Genomic DNA, 21,345 nt, shown 5'->3' with positions numbered 1-21,345 from the left:
ACCAGTAAACCCATGCATAATCTGTGACTATCGCATAATTATGATTATTATAATATTTTAGTATTGTAACTTTTCCTACCTCTATTCAAGTTTTAAATATGAACTGGAGATAATAAAGTGTTTAAATGTTAACGAGCGTATTATTTAACTACATTACTGAGTAAAATTAAGTCGCTTAATTTCAAACTCGGGTAAATCCATCTGTCAGATTATGCGATTTTTGGTATTAAGAAAAGATATTGGGATATTTGCTGAGAGTGTCGCATGGATTTACCCGAGTTTGAAGTTAAGCGACACAATTGAAGAGGTCTTGCAAAAGAATTGCAAAGGTTGTAAACCTCTTACCTACGTAGTTTTCACATAGTAGTGACTCACTCAAGGATAGTCTGACGGATAATCACATCCACTCTGTTGAGAATGACCGATTGGGTTGACGATTCGTAACTCTAATGGCAAATCACACTTGTTTTGGTCATTTAACAAATGCATAATTTGAGGTTGCCAGGAAACCAACATTTTTTGCATATGGGGTTTACTACATGTTCTGGTTGCCCCTAAATTGACACATTTTAGAACACTAATGTCTACTAACTGTCCATGACTGTATCATAAAACGAATATAATTTGGTCAAAATAACTTTTCCAACCATTTACCTACATTTTGACTTGCGTCACAGTTCGAAAAAAATAGAAGGAAATTATCACGGAACGGGATTTTTTATAATTATACAACCGCATAGGAAAATCTACATTCCGTATAATAAAGTACGATTCCCACCGAACGGGCGGAGTCGGAGCGCATTTCACATTTGGACCCCTCTGCCGAAAAACTTGCACGATTGTGCAAACTTTTGTATGGACTGACATGGCTATTTGTACGTTACGTACAAATCATGTAGAAATAGCAATACATTTGACGTCCCCTCTCCCGCAAAAATTGGCAGACTGTTTCGTAAAGAAAATGACAGCGATGACATCTCCAGTTACTAAATGCTCTAAGGGTGCGGCTCAACCCCAAGGGCCCATTTCTCGAACGGTATTAAACTAATAGTATTAGTCCACGCAATGGTGGTTGGTGGCGCAAGACCGGTCATTGTGGCACTCTTTGGGGGAGGCCTATGTCCAGCAGTGGACGGCCTCTGGCTGATATGATGATGATGATGATGATGATGATGATGATGATGATGATGATGATGATGATGATGATGATGATGATGATGATGATGATGATGATGATTAGTCCACGAACTGTCAAATCGTATGGGTTGCCATGACAACACACTAATAAAATTAGACTAATATCGTTTAAGAAATAAGCCCCATCCGGTTGGTGGGAATCGTACATAACCATGAAAGTAATCGAAAAAAGTCCTTATGAGTGTCCAATCATTTATTATCCTTCATTTAACGTCATTACAAACGTCATAAAGATTCGTCATTTAAAGACTAATTGTATGATACATCAGCCCATAATGATTCGTATCAAAACCCACATTATTCTACCGTTTCAATGCCGAAGAAGGAAAACCAACGGATCAGTTTTAACATTATGATAATTTCCATAAAACGGTTACAAGGCATACGAGTATGTACGTATTACAGCCTACTAATATTTAAATACTTCTGGGGAAAATACGTCATCACAACGACGATTATTTTTCTCAAAAATATCCGGTAAATTGGAATTACTGGTTACGAAATTATGTGGCGAAATGCATAAGGTTAGATAGGGTAGGAGAAACATTGGGAGCCAGAGAAATACTTGTAGGAAATCCTCATACTGTTTCTATTGCCCCGCTCATTGAAATTATAATTGAAATCGTTTATAATTGCATATCACATAGCAGGTACAGGTGTTCTTAAATATAAGCTGTTCATGTGCTCAGTATACTTTAATGCACGATTCACGATGCTTTGATCACTTTGATGCACAGTCAAAAATTCAAAAAAATTTAAATCGTTGCAGAATATTTTAACTTTTGGATTCCGAACTCCCCAGGTTGGTTGTTTAAAATTAATACTTATCTTGCAATTATTTATATACACAAGTAAATAGGTCTTGATCATGTCTTGATCTTCACCAGTCAACCTCAGCAGGCGTGGCTCACTCCGCGATTTCGTCGCGTCGCAACAAGTAGCTTTAAGTACATCCGTCCCACACCAATTTTGGTGGCTAGCCATAGGCCGCGCGTGGCGCTTGCGGCAGCTAGCGTTCATATCTGTCCTAATCGTAACAGACGCGTTTTGTTAGAGAATGAATCTTCTGTAGGTACCTATATTACTATTATTTATTCTGTGGCCGCAGTGACCAAAGTAATAGCGTCTCAATTTTTACAATGAATTCGCAAGATCACCTGAAGTTCACTAAGTCTCGTGGACAGTACCGTCTTAACCACAAGGGCACACGGGGCCCGTGCCCAGGGCCCCCATCCTCAGGGGGCCCCGATGGACAGACAGTAACAGTATATTTGATTACCCATAATAAATAGAAGATCATAGTAGAAAAATGTTAGTTTGATTCGCTTTCTTTACTTTCCAAAAGGGCCCCAAATTCTTATGTGCCCAGGGGTCCCAGCATACTTTAAGACGGCCCTGCTCGTGGAGGTCATTTTTATCAATGGTTCCTTTTAAATTAAAATCTATCTACATACCTGCATGGTAGTAATAGTGTTCCGTAGCATGAGGACAAGCACAGGTGTCGCGATCAACAACGCCACGAATATCCCGACGCCGACGCCGAGGGTCCGGCGGGCTGTCCACACTTCGTGCTGCACTGATGTCCTTGAGAAATACAAGAGAGTTCACTATTTCAGTTCAGATTGCGCGCCGAACTAGCGCAAGTTATGAAAGGCTCGATATAGGGCACGCAATCTACAGCAAACATGTGCGTGAGTACTCGCGGCGCATTTACGGCGTAAGATGTGTAGAAGTAAGTTTGAAAATAGTGACCTGTAAGGTCAGGTGGGGTAAGAGGAACTATGGGGGAAGGCGAACACTTCTAGGGAAAATAAACAGTTAGAGATATTAAAAACTAAATTAAATGATAAAATTAACTTAAAAATATTTACGTAGAAGGACTTTAAATTTTATCTTACGGTTTCTCTGAAAAATAAAGTATGTTTCCCTTACCCATCTGACCTTAATAATTTATTACCAACAAATGATGTCTATGTCCATTATTAGAAATATACTTGTAAGCTGTTACAGGCCACGTCTGCGATACACAGGCTTGCAGGCAGTTACAGAAAGATCTGACACCGAAAGTCTATGAAAAATTTTACATCAGGTACTACAAAGCTCGCAATACCTTAACTATACGCCTACAATTCGCATGCTTTTATCGTTTATTATCGTGTCCCTCGCCTTCTAAAAAGTCAGTTCACGAGTACTGAATGACACGATAGATATTAATAGTGTAACCCAGCGGTCGGCAACAAGCGGCCCGCGAACCTCTCGCTTGAGGCCCGCGAGCCCGCGTCAACTTCGCCTTCGTTAACTACTATGTGGCCCTTGGCTGCTAAAAGGTTGCCGACCGCTGGTGTAACCAATAACCATGCTATTCACACTGTTACCAATAGTTACCTGATTACACTCCTGAACCCATACTGAAACCGCCTCAACATGTCCAAACAGGTTTTCGAATCCTTTGCATAGTTTGGTCCATCGTTGCTCTTTATATCCGGCATTTTAACAGTCTCGTTTATAAAGAACGAGGTTTTGTAGCTGAAACAAAGAACCTTTTTTTAATTATTGGGGTTATTTCGATAGATATTTGGCCTACTTAGTTGAGAGCATAGAGAAATATAGTAAGAATAGAGTGCTCACTCCATACATCAGTTTTGGTACCAAAACGACTATTATTTTCGCAGTCGACATCTAGCATCGAGTAGCGGAATTCTCAGTCCCGGTACTTGATACTAGAATTCTCTAGTGTCGCGACTCACGAAAATTGTATTGAACAACAATTTACAACTAATATTAAAAGCAGAAGGAGTTGAAAATAGAGTTCCGGTTATAATATTAGCTGAAAATTGTTGATTATTAGACTTTTCGGTCGGTGCTACATCTATTGTCAAGTAGCAGTACTGATACTTCCGTTACTCGATGCTAGATAGATGTCGACTACGAAAATAATAGTCTTTTTGGTACTAAAACTGAAGTGCGGAGTGAGCACTCTATGTATTTTTTTCTCTATGGTTGAAAATAGGTAATGTTCGTGATTGGATTCGAAAGTCACACATCTCTCGTATAATTATGTTAAAGTTCATGCTCATGGAATAAAAAACACCAAACAGCACAAATGTGACAAATTATAATAACCTTCGTTGCGGCAATAAGTGTAACTTGTATTATTTTTAAATAAATATGCATGGGGTCTTTCAATCCCATACCGCAGTGAAGGGTGTTATGCGAGGCTTTTTTGTTATAAATTCTTCTGTCAGCGATATGATAGCGTCTTTTGAGCAGCGATGTGACCGACCCTTTATTCTAACCGATTTCGATTCTAAAAGACAACTAGCAAATTGTGAATTTAGCTTTATTCTAAACTAGCTAATGCTCGATATTTTGGACGCAATTCATTAGACGTTACAAAAATCCACATTAAGAGATGGTATTTTTAATTCAATAAATGTTAATTCAGGTTATAAACCGTCTGTTGAATGAACCAAATTTAATGTAATCGGCTATTTTTGAACAAAACTGTGATGTAATGAGTAACAAATACCTAAACATGCCAACTTTCACAAATTTATAATACTTATTTGTTGAATGCACACCTACACATTGCCTCCGACGCGACGGTTTTGATAAGACAAACATATTTAGGCAATGACATTTAAGCGAGTCTCCTACGCAAAATAACTTAAGGTTGCGCTTTGCGCGGTTATGCCGGTAACATAACATTAGAATATTACTTTGATGTCATCAAACGCTGTTCTCCCGGTACTTTTTACGTACAAAAACAGTACCGGAACAGGGAAATACCGGGAGCATTTTGTTGATGCCGGGCCTGACAGAGATGACAACTATACATCGACCAATGCTGATCGAAAAGAAAAAATATCTCAAGATGACAGATGCAAAAAATAGTCCCGTGATCACTTCCATACATTATTTCACTTTCCATACACTGATCTATTAACAACTCTGAACCTTACAATTTGTGCACTGTATATAAAATTTCATTATGTATCAATTCGTTTAAACGTCGAAGTTGAATCTTGGTAATTTTTATTTTGGGATTCCCGCGAAGATTTCTTCGTTTTTGCATTGCTTTGAATAAAATTACCTATTTTCTGTAGTCTTATACTGTTATCTATACATATACATATTATAAAGCTGAAGACGGTCGAAAGTCTGTACATGGAAGATATTTGAAAAAAAGTTGGCTGGGGATACTTAGAATCGATAACAGAACACGTTCCAACAGTTTTTAGAATTTTTGTCTGTTTATCTGTTTGTCTGTTTATTTGAACGCGCATCACGTAAAAACTTTACTAATCTGTCGAGAAAATTCTCGGCCAGGTTATAGGCTATAACAATTCAACCCCTAAAAGGGGGGGGTAGCCACAAAACTCGATTGACTTAAGTTTGCCCCTGAATCTTATGGCGCTACTTAGGAAGGTGGGGCAAACTTTTTTCAAATATGTGCTACCACTATTGAGTACCATGGTAAACTAACAGATGGCGCTGAATTTAATACGTTGTGACATGAATAAGCCACCGAGGAAAGATTTTGCCAAATTAACTGTAAGTTTAGAAGAGGGGGTAAACAAAAATAATTGAATAATTATGTTGATTTATTAAATTAATAATATAACAAAATTAAACGACAGTAAATTAATTGCCCCTCATTGCACAGTGCCATCTTTTGGGGAACTGAGTAAACAATTAGTAATCAAGAAAACTAAATATGAGTTTACATAGTTACGTAGTGGTAAAATAAACACACATATCAACACGCGTATAATTGCATAATTATTTAAAATTATAAATTTTCTCCATCATGAATTATACCTAATCGTAATTATATCGCATCCATATCAAATCCATATTCATACGTATACAGCACTTAATAATGGCCATGAAGGTGGGTACTTTGAAAAAAAAAACATTGACCTCTGTCATTTGCAGTGCCGGATTAACCCTTTTAAGCAAAATAAGCACTTGCTTAGGGCACCACGTCTAGGGGGCACCAAAACCGTAGGCAAAAAAACGCGCAGGCTGCATCAGCATTGCAGTCGTTGTGGAGTAGGTACCTACATGAAATTTTTATACGTGTACAAGTACCCATCTAATAACGAAGGGTCGTAGGGATCAAGTAAGAGAGTAAGGGTACGTAAGAACATCTCCAACGTAGGCTTTCAATTTGACCTTACGCGGAGGCCCTTAAAGTCATGGAAAAAAATCTTGCTTTCGGGCTTGCGGCCAGCCGATTTTTTCGACATAGGTTACCGAATTTATAGCGAATTTTGCTCTCTTGCACGCCAGATTTGTCGGCCAAGCCGAGTTGCTCCTTAGCCGCGGGCCTGAGACCTAACTGTGGAAGAGTTATAAGGGGCCCGTGAAAGCCGAAAACTAAAAGCATCCTATCAAGTAGCGCTTTCGAGTGAAGCCAAAGAGCGAGCAGTATAAGAGTCGTGATTACATGCATAGATTCGATTTCAAGCCACTCTTTTGCAGTTCGGCGAAAGGTCTTATGCGAGGTCTTCTGCCTTATGGCAAAGTTGATCTTCTGCTTTAATTACACTTGGGCGTGGATCCAAATCCAAGCTTTCCTCTTTCGCAGCTGGGCCTTTTGCCTTGCTCACATCACTTTACATTCACTTGGTCAATTCCAAGCTCTGCTTTCTTGCATCTTTTCTGTATGAAAACAACCTCGCCGAGACCCTTAAATATCGAGCCCTATGCGAAGCTAGGCTGATAGAAAACTGTCCCATTCCTTCTCTGTATGAAATCCTGGATTCGCACCTGGTTGGGACTAAAAGTGAAAATGTACAACTGTCTATCAAATTGCGTTTTTATATCGAACAATTTTCGCGCTCGCTTCGTTCGTGTTTTCAATAACTTTCTAAGTCAAATTGCGTTTTTTATATCGAAAAATTTTCGCGCTCGCTTCGCTCGCGTTTTCAATAACATTGTGAGATATGTGCAACTGTTGCAACGTTACTGCTGCAGCACTATCAATTTTCGTGATAAAATGATGTGACTGATTTCCATACTAAAAGTACAAATGTACAACTGTCTATCAAATTGCGTTTTTATATCGAAAAATTTTCGCGCTCGCTTCGCTCGCGTTTTCAATAACTTTCTAAGATATGGCGACTGCAGCAGCATTACTCTGTTGCAACGTTACTGCTGCAACACTGTCAATTTTCGTTATAAAATTATGTGACTATCCATACTAAAAGATAAAATTTACAACTGTCTATCAAATTCCGTTTTTATATCGAAAAATTTTCGCGCTCGCTTCGCTCGCGTTTTCAATAACTTTCTACGATATGGCGACTGTAGCAACATTACTCTGTTGCAACGTTACTGCTGCAGCACTGTCAATTTTCGTGATAAAATGATGTGACTGATTTCCATACTAAAAGTAAAAATGTACATCTGTCTATCAAATTGCGTTTGTATATCGAACAATTTTCGCGCTCGCTTCGCTCGCGTTTTCATTAACATTCTAAGATATTATAAAGGTGACATTCGGGTGACGACTGCAGTAGCATTGCTCTGTTGCAACGTTACTGCTGCAGCACTGTCAATTATCGTGATAAAATGATGTGACTGATTTCCATTCTCAGCTCTAATGCGGCAATGAACGTCACTCAATTTACAAAAAAAAATTCAATGTAATCTTGATGACCCTTAGGGAGAGCGGGCACCATGGTCGTTTGCGGAGTCAAACGATTTGGGACTCGCATTTTATACGCATTACCATGCCTTCCCGAAAAAAATCGAATCATTCGCGAAAGTCTCGCAACGCCTTACTTCCTCAGGAGTCTGAAGAAGACCACGGTGAGTGGGTGGCGCTCTAGCCAGGCAGGCCGCTTCGCTTTCGCTCGCGAGCGTATAACTTACTGTATCGTCCGATATACATCTACTACTCTGTCGTTTAAATCACGTGTAAAATTTGAATCAGAGCGAAAAAAACTATTGATTTTGGAGTGTAGTTTTATTTAGTGGTACCTAATTGTAAAATATTTTATCTGGACTACAGTCCTCTAGCATATCCATCTGTCAACTTTACTTCAAGTTCCGCCTCCAGGGGAAAGGAAGAAAAATTAGGATTAAAAATTAGCCGCTTACTGACACAGACCGAATTCCACGCGGGCGGAGCCGCGGGCACAGCTAGTTACTAATAATTACCTGTCATTTTACAATCTCAATTACAGGTAAGTTGGGTTTTCTACATAGAGAACCCTGGTAGGTATAAAGTAAGGTTCTAATACTCCGTTTCTGCTTATAACTTAAAACTGCACATGGGGCATTCCCGAAAAGTGTGTTATTTAGGAGTATTTTAACAGTACAGATAGGTCAAGGTAAGAAGCCGATACTTGGCATAATAATTAAGCTTTAAATTCATTTCATTGCCCCGATTTAAGGTGATCTCATTAAAAGTAGTTTTATTAAAATCACTACAAATTTATTAATTCAGTAAGGTTACAGATAACATAAAAAATCGATCTTTCATACCTATAAATAATTCATTAGTGTACCCAACACTAATGAATTTTTGAAACCATAAAAAAAATGTTTTTTTTTTCAGGAAATCATGTAAAGCCAATTTTTTTACAGCTACTTGGTGGTCGTCCCGCCATCTCTTTTTCGGTCTGCCTGAACGAGAGGAGGCCTTTGCCCAGCAGTGGGACATCAAAATAGGCTAATAAAAAAAAACTTGGTGGTCGATGCTCACCAATACGAATTCTAGCTCTCGATCAGCTTCAAAGAGCGGCGTAAAAGCGGTAAAGCTGTGAGCGCTTTACCTCTGTACAAGTAATATTAGCAAAGTTATTGCAAAAGATCCACTGTTACTCTTGATCCACTGTACCCTACTCTCCCCTACATAACGTGAATAATAAAATAAGATCATAATCATCATAGACATGTCATCGAGACATCGATACCTCTAACCTCGATTGTACAGTCAGCAGAAGTTGCTAAGCGGGCCAGATGTTCAAAATTATCTTGACGCGACTTTATTGTTAAGAGAATAAGAGCGTGTCAAGGTAATTTTGAACACTTCGCCCAATAGCAACCTCTGCTGCTGACTGTATGTTGCCTCCAGCAAAAATCTATAAATTATTTATAAACACAGCTTCCATGTGTAATCTTATAAATCAAGATCTATTTATAATTAAGTACACCTATTCCTATTACCCTACGCCAGCCGGGCAAATTGTATACATTTGCATAATCGACGTCATACATACTGATAAGGTTGTATCTCTCGCCGCGCCGTGATATCAATTTATGTAAGCGCTTTGGTATAACACTGTAATGCTTATATATGCTGAAATACATGAATTAAAAAATAAAATTTTACTCCATCAATCCTAAAATACTTGTAGATATCTACATATAGTAGGGTCAAATACATTCAGAAAAAGGTATTTTCTCTGGACAATACAGTAAAAATTAACGACCCGTGTACATTTTATACTTACATATATCACGGTTTTCTTATTTGATTTGAAAAAAAATATCGTGGCTATAAATAAGGGTAAAGCATAAAAATTAGCTTTTGTTTCTCTTAACGTTTCTATGTCTACAGGAAAAACGCGAACGAAATAAGCATACAATAAAATGTGTAATTGTGACGTATGAGTCTCCGAACAAAAAGCTTCTAAAAGCTTATAATTCTGTCTTTATAACACAAGACTCCAAGCCTGTTCGCGTCAATATTTCCGAGCATTTTTAAGAAAAACCCTTTACATACCTAGACCACTTTTAACTTGTTATCAAGGAGTAATAATAACTTAAGTACGGGATTCCCGTGTCAAATTGAGCACGCGTGCCGACAAGTGGTTTTGGCATGCGACCAATGATTACGATCTGCGGTGTGATTCATAATACCTACGTACATCGCTGAAGGCGATCCAGTATAATCGGAACCTCTAGATACATAACAACTATGTACCATCGAAGAGTGTATTTACCCCACCCTAATACCTTCAAAAACAGCGCTCTTTGCAAGTAAAGAATAAATTACGAGAAGAAAATACCAGTCACATAATTATATTTGTACCCAACCCTTATATACAATCCCAATAAAAATTTCGTTAGCGCGATGTAGAATTCGCTGCTCTCAGTACAGCGCCATCGTGCGTGTTATTTGGTTAACCTTTTTCTATGAAAATACGGACTCGAAAGAGAGAGAGAGATATACTGGCAAGATAGAGGCGAACGGCTTATTAGGAATAATCGGTTTATCAAGTTTGTAAATGATTCCATCTTAAGTAGGATAGCTTGTTTATAAATTCCCACGACCTGCTCTAATGATCGTAAGCTAGTGTTAGTAGATTATGAGTCGATCATTTCACACTTAGTCATGAGGTATTCCCCGAGTATTTTACGGAGTCTAAGGCGAAGCATCAAAATAATATGCACTTTACTGCCTTGACAATATAAATCCCATACATTTAGGTAGGTACGGATTTATACAATTTCCTTCCTACGCATACACGTATTACCTATGCATGGCATCGAGATTTTAGGGAGATTTTAGGGAGGAGTTTTTAGGGAGGAGTTTTTAGGGTTCCTTGCCTCAAAAGGAAGACACGGAACACTTATAGGATTATCTGTCTGTCAAGACCCTTTATTTCGGAAAAGCGAGGAGGTATCAAACCTATCTGGACTTTAAACTGTACAGTCAACTCTGAAAGCAATGCGCACACAATATTAAAAATATTAAAATATCTTAGCAATGAAAAGCAAATATTTTATACTACGTGTGACAGGTACGCTGATACATGCTGTTAAATGTGATATTATCTATGAAAAGGGACCTTATTGTCGATGGCGCTTACGCCATTATTAACAATGCTCCGATATAAACACAATGCCGCGCGACGCCGTGCGGAGTAAGCGCCATCGACAATAAGGTCCCTTTTCATAGATAATGCCCTAAATTGTTCGGAGTAGCACCCACTCAAAGGAATATCCGCTAGACCTACCTACATTACGCTAAATTGAATCATTTTTTTATTGAATACATGTTACATACTGACTATACTGAGATTACTGAGGGGGTATAGTCAAGGTGACATTTGTTAGAATTTATTATCAAAATCCGGTCCAAGCTATTAGTAACTATACATACTTGAAATCATGATGGTTATTTTGACAGCGTAGATACGTTATAATCAACATATTATGTAAAACAGTTTCATTACTTAGAATACACAGTCTAAAGTAATCTAAATCTAAACTATTGAAAGTAGGATCTTGAAATTTGGAATACCGAAATTCGAATGCCGCCTCATAGGCCAGTCAAATTAGATTATTTCCAGGAATTAATTCCCAGCAATCTGGAAATCGTATTAATAACCTTTATTTGGATCTAAATTAGTATAATCCGAGATCAAGGCACCAAACCGGGCCTCAATAATCAGAATCAGGATAACCACCTACGCAATATTGATACAATCAGACGATTTTATGGAATTCTTGCATGCATGCAAATTTTATGTTTTCCGTTCCATTGTGGGATGTGGTAAAGATTTGCAAGTGGTTGGATCTTGTACAAAACTGTTTACCATACTTACTTAAATTAGATAAATGCACATAGGTATAATTAGTATGATTCATAGAAGTATGATACATCATAGTAAGAATCACATTGCAACTACCGTAAAATGGGGTGAGTAGGGTCAAAACTGAAATTCAAACCTCGATAACATTTTATTTTTACATATGAAAACTGAATGGTGTATATGTTACTGTAAAAGCCCGAAGTACGGCAAAACCTAGGATTTACCGGTAAAACCTAGGTTTTACCGATGCCGATCGGTAAAAGCCCGAAATGTTAAATCTTACTAGTTTACTTCGGGCTTTTACCAACAACGATATGGTAAATCCTAGGTCTTACCACGGCGACCGGTAAAGTTTGAATCATGCACTAATTCTCAACCCCTCCCGCTCAAACCCCCGTACACCGCACCGCATGCGCCGTTAAGTGGGTTAGGTTAGGTTTGAACTGCGATCCTCACAGAACCGAACAAAAGTGGGTTAGGTTAGGTTAGAACTGCGAGCCTTACAGAAACGAAATGCTACTAGAAAATTGGGTGGTTTTACCTCCTTTTCTACATAGTGCACCATCTACCATAATCTTTCATCGAGCCCCATAGAAGTCGGTTTTTTTTCTTAAAAATTATCATCTAATAATCTCAGGAATCAGTGCATGATTCAAACTTTACCGGTCGCCGTGGTAAGACCTAGGAGTTACCATATCCGTGTTGGTAAAAGTCCGAAGTAAACTAGTAAGATTTAACATTTCGGGCTTTTACCGATCGGCATCGGTAAAAACTAGGTTTTACCGGTAAAGCCTAGGTTTTGCCGTACTTCGGGCTTTTACAGTAACATATATAATAAGTGTTCCGGACGTTTGTATTTTAGTTTTTATTTTATTTTGGGTAGTTCCATTTCATAACTTGGACGATAAAGAGGAAAACCGACCTCACCCCGTTACGTAGTGCCTCGTATTTGGAATGAGAGGGGTTTTCATACGAAGGTGATTTTAGAAGATTGTTGGATCGATTTTTTTTTTATTATGCGTATTACTATAGCTCCATTTTAAATTGGAATACATTATTTTTGTAGCAGTAGCCTTAAAATCCCTTCTCACCCCCCTCTCAAACCTTCTCTCCCCATTCATAACCCACCTCTCCCCGCGAAACCTACTCACCCCGTTTTACGGTATCTAAAATTTGGCGGGTTATAATATAAGTCGTCGTGAGTAGATCGTTTTTTTTTTTCACTCACCTTACGTCGATACCTCAGTGCCACCTGTCGTTTTGACTCATCAGTAGGCACCAAGAAAATACCAACTAGGTAGGTAGGTACCTAGTTGAAAAAACTATGTTTACGTTGGTAGGTTGAACTTGTGAATAGGTGACAATATAATTAATGGGGTTGCCAGTATAGGTTTTCCTGTCAATACCTTGAATTGTGAAAATTATTGTTTTTATTTAATTTTATGGCTGGATGCCAGTTTTTTAAGCCAAAGCTCATAGAGTTTGAACAAGAAAAGTCTGCAGAGATTTTGACAGCACACGCAGTGCCATGTTATTTATACGTCATAATTTCATAGAACTTTGACGTTTAAAATAACACCTCCACTGCTTGTGCTGTCAAAATCTCTGCAGACTTTTCTTGGTCTAACTCTATAGCAAAACTAGAAAAAGGGGAAACCTATGATGGCGCCATCTATGCAAACCTTTGACAGTTTCTAACCCCATTGATAAAATCTAACCTCTATGTAGAATATTTTAAAAGTGAAACTATGTGTATTCATCATCTTAGTGAGATGAAATCCATGATCTCTTGATCTCTGCTTTAATCACCGAGAGACCGAGATTATTAATTATGCATGTAAATTATTTGTAGTTAAGGCTGTTCAAATTATATAAAATTCTTATTGAGTCATATGAAGTTATCATAACGGTTGTAATCAAATATTAGGAGCCCATGTCCTTTAAAAACAAATATTTATGATCTCACATATTGACCGCCATTCAAACCGGTAGTCAGTGAGTCAGGTCCGGGCACAAAATATTACTTGAGCTCCGGTGATAGCAAAAACATACCATTAACTTGTTAAAAAATTCAAATTCCGACTTCAGTCGGTTTCTTTCAAAGCCTAGCAAAGTCATAATGATTGCCTACAAGGTTTTCTTGTACTTTAACCCGTAAAACGTTATTTTGTACTTAGGAGCGTTAGTATGGAAGTGTACGAATAACAACAGAGAGAGTCTGGTTAAAGTGGCTAGTTGGGAGAAACGTGATGACTCAAGGCCGCGGAATTAAGATGATTGGCATGCATCCGTGGCAACCAAGCTGACCAAATTTCATTCTGCTTGCATGCCATTATGGTACTAGTTGTTAACTACTTTATGACCTAGAATAGCATACTCGTCGCGAAGTGCATTGGTTGTTGCTATGTTGTTATCTTTGTAATGTTTGTTTATGTACACTTTAAGACTGTGTTTAATCTTGTATGTCAACTTTCACGCATATCTAATTACACGCGTCTTATTGTCAATGTCATAGAGGCGTGTAAATATATTTTCACCACACCAGCTCGGAAAGGCTTACTTTGCACTTCAAAAACGGATAGCAAAGTTGCACTTTGCTATCAGTAATTCACATGTGAGGCAAAGTAATCAAATGCAAATTTTGAGTTGTTTTCTTATGTTTGTTGGTAGAATTGACTTTTAAATGATGATATTGGATGATAAATATTTAATAACATTCATTTGAATTTGATTTGGTTTGATTTTGTTTGATATTTTACATTTAATATTTGCTTCGGGTTGGTGTGGTGAAAAATTTTGTGTTTCACTCGGGGGCAAATTTTGTTTAACCCTCGTGCTTTGAAACCCTCGCAACGCTCAAGATTCCATTTTTCGAACCACTCGCTATGCTCGTGGTTCAATTTTGGAATCTTTCGCTTGCTCGGATATCAATATTAGCACGAGCGGTTAAACAACAACTTTGCCCCCTTGTAAAACAAATAACTATTTTGGAACGAGACTTTTAAAGATGTTAACTTAACTGTATACATACTTAGGTGCTTTTGACACGTCCTTGATTGTCTGCTCAACCACTAAACCCCTTATTCATAAACGCGCTACAAATCTGTCATTTTGACTTATGTATTTGTAAGAAAGGGATAAAACATAATGTAACTAAATCAGGCCCGTAAAGTTTTATGAATAAGGGTGTAAGAGGAGAATAGGTTTGGCAAATTGGCACTTTATTATATGACTTCTTTGTCGACTAAATAGCCGAAAGGAAAACACCTTAAAAGAACGTGCAAACAAAGAAAGTGTAAAAAAAGGAAATAAATCTAAAGCAAGCCGTAATTTGCAAAGAAAGGCCAAGCAACTCGCTTTAGAAGCCTTTCTTGTCGAGTTTAGGATAAATAAAGCTACGTAGCGTAATTTGTAGAAAATGTGAAGTCATCAGTCGGCAATTTTCTTATACTCGTAAGCCTCCGTGTACTTCTACGAGTACAAATAAAATTAGAGTTATGAACTCATATAGAAATAAAAGAAAGTTCCAAATTAAAAAGCGCCAATATTGAACTGGGTCTTACACGTCTTACGAGTCTATATTTTTTCCTCCAGCGCAGCGTACCGTCAGGCGTGGCTCACTCCGCGATTTCGTCGCTTTGCTACAGGTAGCTAAAAGTACATCCGTTCCACACCAATTTTGGTGGCTAGCCATAAGCCGCGCGTGGCGCTGTCTCCACCTAGCGGCCATACCTGTCCTGATCGTAACAGACGCGTTTTGTTAGAGAGTGAGTCTTCTGTACCTAGTACTATTATTTATTCTGTGGTAACGTTAAGGTGCAGTGAGTTCAGGTCGTTCTCCGGACGTAGCTCGATGAGCACTGAGCGGCCGGCTGTGCGTGCCCGGGATAGCATATATCGTTGTCAAAATGTTATTTTTAGTTTTTTTACAAAAAAGTAATAGATGAAGTCGATTAAAAATAAAATTAAGCATTTTTAGAAGACATTTTCAGGTTAATAGCTTTTGTGCAAGAACAGTTACTTACAAAATTTAATGGTGCGTTTTAGACCTATGTTCCTTTATGTTCTATCGAGCGAAAGTTGTTTAATTAATACTCAGGTTCGAAATCGATGAAATTACGAGAGTTACTATAGTATTTCTCAAACTGAAGGGTACGATGATAGGTGTCAATTCAATACAATTTTGCGATATTTGGCATTTTTAGGTAAAAAATCGTATGGAGATGACATCTCGCTTCCCCAATATTACAGGGTTCTAATATGTTACATTTTCAAGATAGACGTAATTCGACTTAATGTCACTATGACAATATTCAAATTTCAGTTCGATAAAAGTAAAACATAGAACCCTGTAATATTGGGCCAGCGATCAACCATCGTACCCTTCCAGTTGAAACATACTATGGTAACTCTAGTAATTACATCGATTTGAAACGTGAGTTATGATTAAACAACGGGCCTCAGATTGCTTTTTTTTTAAGCGACACGATTTTTGAAAAATCTGCTGGCTAAACGCACTGCATCAAGAAAACTCTTTCACGTGATAATCACACTATAACATCGTGTTTTCCTCCGGGTTTTCTATGACTCTCTCTTCTTAGAGTCGATGACGAGAAGGGTCATAGTCACATTCATTGTTAACTATAAATACCTACTTAGTACTCGGTATTCTACGACTATTAATATATCTAAATGATGCACTATACGTCTTAGTGAGCTAGCAGGAAATGCATATCAACTATGTAAACACTAGTTAATTACAAGCAAACGCCAATACGTCAAATATGAGTTCATGTTGTGTGAATAGATTATTTCAAGTCAGATGAATACGTTGTAAGTGAATATAATAAGTATATCATAATAGGTCTTTTTACTTTCCCGATAAGCAATACTTACAATATGATCTTGATTTGATATAGATTTTAATCTAATCGCAAATTGCATTTCGCTTGTGTGCTATGCTTAATTTAACCTAATATGTATGGGTAAAAGGGCCAAAAGGGTGTAAGAAATTACGCAAAATTGAACCCTCACATTCAGAATCATTGTGGAAAATATTATATTTCACCTGCCTTACAGATAGAGGCTTAAGGCACAGTACACTAAGAACAGTAGTGAATCTAAGGCCGCTCGGCAAGTGATACTTGGTCAAGCAGATCTTGTCAGCAGAAAAAGGCGGCAAATTTAAAAAATGTAGGCGCGAAGGGATATCACCCCATAGAAAATTTGAATTCCGCGCCTTTTTTTACTGACAAGATTTGCTTGACCGTCTATATTTACCTACTCTTGCGTTGGCGCTTAGGGTTGTCACTTTTATTTTTAGTTAAATATTATTTGCGTATTATGAGTAACACTAGGTTTCTATTTATTTAATATAATGAAATGTTCTAACAATTCATAAATGACGTATAAATAAAACGCTTTTTAAATATTTACATTAGGAAATGGCATTTATTAAAAAAATTATAAATTCAATACAGAAAAAAAGTTCCTCCGGTTTCTGCATGTTCGGAACGCTTTACTGTTAGCGGTTAAAGTAAAGTAAATTCTCATCCTTACGTATAACATTAGTAAAAAGGTTTTAGGGAAGCATGGGCAGGGCATCGTAAATTCTATGTCTTTTAATTGTTCCTAAATTGACGTGCCGATTTTAATGTTGATGTGGTCCTTTTCAAACGCTTTGCGAAACACCTTCTCCATCCTTCCTATATTCACGACGAAGTCATCGGGTGGGACTATGAGTAATTTCGATCTGTACCATAATTCCTGTAATTAATGTATCGTGAAGAATGACAAGTCCGGGTTTGAGGAGTCGTTATTGTGACACCCAAAGACACTACAATATTTTTTTCCTCTGTTCGAAGTCATGATCAAAAAAATTAAGGCCGGTAAGAGCAGTCAAATGCGAGCGGGCGTGCAGCGTACTCGAATGCGCGCGATCACAATCGGCCCACACTGCCGCCACCGTATTCCCCCGTATATTATGCTAATGTGTGCGTGGCAGCGCGTGCGTACACGGCGCCCGGCGCGCACGCACACATTCGAGCCGGCAGCGCCACATTTCTATGAAGATTCACTACTGTTCTTGTACTGTGCTTAAGGTGTATTTGGGTAATTTCGAAAAATTCAGAATGTCGGGTAATATACTTTAATTTGATGGAATTTCGGGTGATTTTCGGAATTAGTCGACATTTTGAAGTAGTCGGAATTACTTATTGGTTTCGTTAACAAATTATTTCAACATTCCTTTAACTCGTATTATAATATTTCATCTAATTGAATTGTATCTTATAATTGTTGATTATTTATATTTATTTCTTGTAAAACAACATCACACGTAAAAGTACTTTTTTTTTAATTATACTTACTAATCAATAATTGTCTGCACTTCCTCATACTCCAGATGATCTGCCTTCAGATACTGCACGGCCGCGTCCAAGTGCTCAACACCCGACGCCAGATTGCCGGTTACGCGCACTGATGCTGCATCTATCTCCTCAACAGTCAGGTATTGCAGGTCTGAGTGGGCGATGGAAAGCTTCTCACGGGCCCTGACCAGCTCGTAGGAGGCTGACAGCTGTCTGGAATTGACACATAGTGAGGTTATTAGTGAACGAAATGTCAAACAGAGGCAGGGTCCATAGCTTTTGAGAACTAACCCACCATGCTAACACAGCCATTAGATATAGTTGGTTGAGTTGTTTCTTGTGGTGTTAAATGACTTTTCCAATGGCTAGTATACGTAACCTTGTTTATTTATTTAATCGTATGGCGTAGTATACATAAACATTCCCAAACAATATGTAAGTAGCTGAATAAAATAATTATAAATCCACATTCAGGGTCCCGAGCCACGAGATTACGTCAGGTGTTAATCTATACAGATCTTCGGGGAGGCCTTGTTATTTTATTGTAGTAAGGCAAAAAAAGTGTTAATGATTTCCGTTTCATAAAAGTGGGTAACCAAGTAATAGTATAATCCTTGGGAGTACTACATTTCGACATTTGTTCTTTAATTCTCATTTGGAAAAGGGCTAGTTACACCAACCACAGTTGACAGCCTGATCAACGTTTAGCGAACGTTTTAACGGTAACAGAGCGTTAAATACCCCACATGGTTTGTTTAAAAGAAAATAAAAATAAAGTTTGTACTGCCGACTTCATGACGTCACAGCAACTACCCCCATCACTTCCGCGCTTGTCATCTCATATATTTAGGTTTAGGTTTAAAGAACTTTATTTTCTCAAAGAAATTTACATTTCGCTTAATGAGAAAAATTACATAAAATACAAGTATATTTATCTTGAAATTACAAGAGCATCAAAAGAGCAGTTTACATGAGTAGGTAGGTACTCATGACAGACGGTTTGGTGCAACCGGCTTTCAGTTAATGATTGTTTTGTTTTGTTTTGTTTGTCACCAAAGTGTCCTTACAACATTTTAAAACACTCTGTTATTCGATATAGGTATACAGTGACCGTTAGACATACCGGATAAATCGCTTACAAGGAAATCTAACCGCAGGTAAAGGTCATGTAATCATTCAATTAGCACCTCCGTTATAAGATATGACTGATAACAGGTCTCGGACACTGAGTCATGCGACTCATGCGTGACTCATATGGCACGAATCACACATGGAGATTCGTAAATCGGTAGCTGAGGAAGCTGTGTGCGCTTACTCACTGTCAACAATCGAGATGGGACACCACAATGGGAATTAGTTGTGATTGATCACAGTGACGTCTGTGATGTTAGTATAGTTATTAGCTTGTTTAAGATACTGGCAGACTCAAATTTAAATCCTAGTAAGAGTATTTGGATTATAGAGACCGCGCGTGTTGTACGTTCTGCCATCTCGTGACCTCAATAGAAACAATTCAGGGTGGAATCACATCTATCAGCATCGAGCCGCAATTTATATATGAGAAATTGCTCGTTAGTATGAAGATGCGTACGCGTGCTTTCAGCTTTTCGATGCGTACGCAGCATCTTCATACTAACGAGCGATTTCTCATATATAAAATGCGGCTCGATGCTGATAGATGTGATTCCACCCTTACGCTTCTAAGCACGTGCTGCCCCCTTCTCTTCACGTCAGCTCTATTGTTAGCTCTAAGGCTAGGCTAGGAGCTTGCTTGTTATAACCGTTGAAGTAGGGACTTTGAAATTTAAAAGATTCAAAAGTTGTAATGAAGAAAATAATTTACGTATTCGGAAATGGGGTTGTAGGATTTTTTAACGACTTCTACGTTCTACGCGGCCTGCGGCGGTCTTAGGCTAGTATAAAGTAAAGGAAAAATTCACAGGTGATTTTTTTTCATTCTTCCTTTAATTTAGAAAATAAAATTGTAGTATCGCTTGCAGACTACGTGTGTACATGCTTGATAAAAAATTATGTTAAGCCGCCCTGTGGTTGTGTGACGTCACGACCCCATAATGTCAACAAACAGATTCACTCTACTTACAGCTCGATGAATAAACCAGTTCGTATTTGACCGCCCAAAAGCTCTGACGTTTCATTTATAAAATACCTAGTGCCTAAGATATAGTTAAATATATACCTAAATCATATAAATTATCTCACCCCTTCTTAATGTATTATCAATAAGTCCTCACTTCTGGGTTTAAATATCATCCCATTGACAATAAGAAAGAGTCCAGTCCTAATAAAATAACGACAAACACAAGTGTTTTAAAGTTATGAACCTCACACCTGCACCCTGCTTTATTTTCTTCAATTAACTAAAAACCTGGTGTCCTTAAGGGTAGACTGAGCTTTTCTTGAATTTTCGGAATATTCAATTATAATCAAGTTTGTCTCGTATTATTAGACCTCTGAATTCGTAGCAAACAAGCGTAGCCGGAGGTCTGCCATAGCACACAGGCCCCGTCGACAAAATGCCAATCGCTAACGCTACGTAGCTAACGAAACGCAACTGTCCCTGTCACACTAATATGGAAGAGTGAAGAAGAGAGATAGATAGACACAAAGCGATTCTATGAAGCGAAAGCGATCGTCACCTGCAGGCGTATTATGGATAGCTTTATCCACATTTATCCACGTGATAAAATAACTGTAACTTTTAAACTCCGCGGGATAGAAAGTGACGGACACCGTATTATCACGCTGTCACGTAGACAAAAACGACCATCATATCCGTACTGGGCTAGGCCGCCAGTTTGGTAAGCATTATGAATTTCCGTCATAAGCTTACTTTCCGTGCGGATCAGTCACGGCCCCCTGGCCCCAGAAGGCAAAGGATAAGCTGAAAAAGGGTAAACTCTTTAACTGAATAAAAAAGGACCTCCTCCGTGATAATCCTTTTTTAAATACTTATGCTTTGAGATAATTGCTTCCGAGCGAAGCGAATAAAATTATCCCTATTATTCTATTCTAGATTAAAAATGCAAAGGTATTATATAATTAGTCCTTTATACGTGGGCCATACTGAAAGTTTCTGGATTCTGATATATGAGACGAATTATTTTTTCTAAGTCCAGGGATTTTCAGTATGCCCTAAGTATAATAAACAACTGTTCTTCACATTAGACGCACTATGGCTTATTGGCATACTTTACGTTACGAGT

General features: G+C 38.1%; 1 protein-coding gene across 1 annotated transcript in view; it reads right to left on the bottom strand.

Annotated features, from left to right (window-relative positions):
- The window catches only part of LOC134796467 (uncharacterized), a 69,241-nt gene that overhangs the window by 34,681 nt on the left and 13,215 nt on the right, over positions 1–21,345 (bottom strand). Inside the window, exons 9-11 of the mRNA XM_063768660.1 lie at positions 18,122–18,334; positions 3,583–3,723; positions 2,652–2,781 (exon numbers count right to left, since the gene is read on the bottom strand). Coding sequence (XP_063624730.1) covers positions 2,652–2,781; positions 3,583–3,723; positions 18,122–18,334 — 484 coding nt within the window. The remainder of the gene's footprint in view (positions 1–2,651; positions 2,782–3,582; positions 3,724–18,121; positions 18,335–21,345) is intronic.

Source organism: Cydia splendana, chromosome 13 (assembly GCF_910591565.1).
Source record: "Cydia splendana chromosome 13, ilCydSple1.2, whole genome shotgun sequence".
NCBI lineage: Eukaryota > Metazoa > Arthropoda > Insecta > Lepidoptera > Tortricidae > Cydia > Cydia splendana.
The sequence above is the reverse complement of the archived record's forward strand: the minus strand, read 5'-3'. Positions and strand labels throughout refer to the sequence as shown.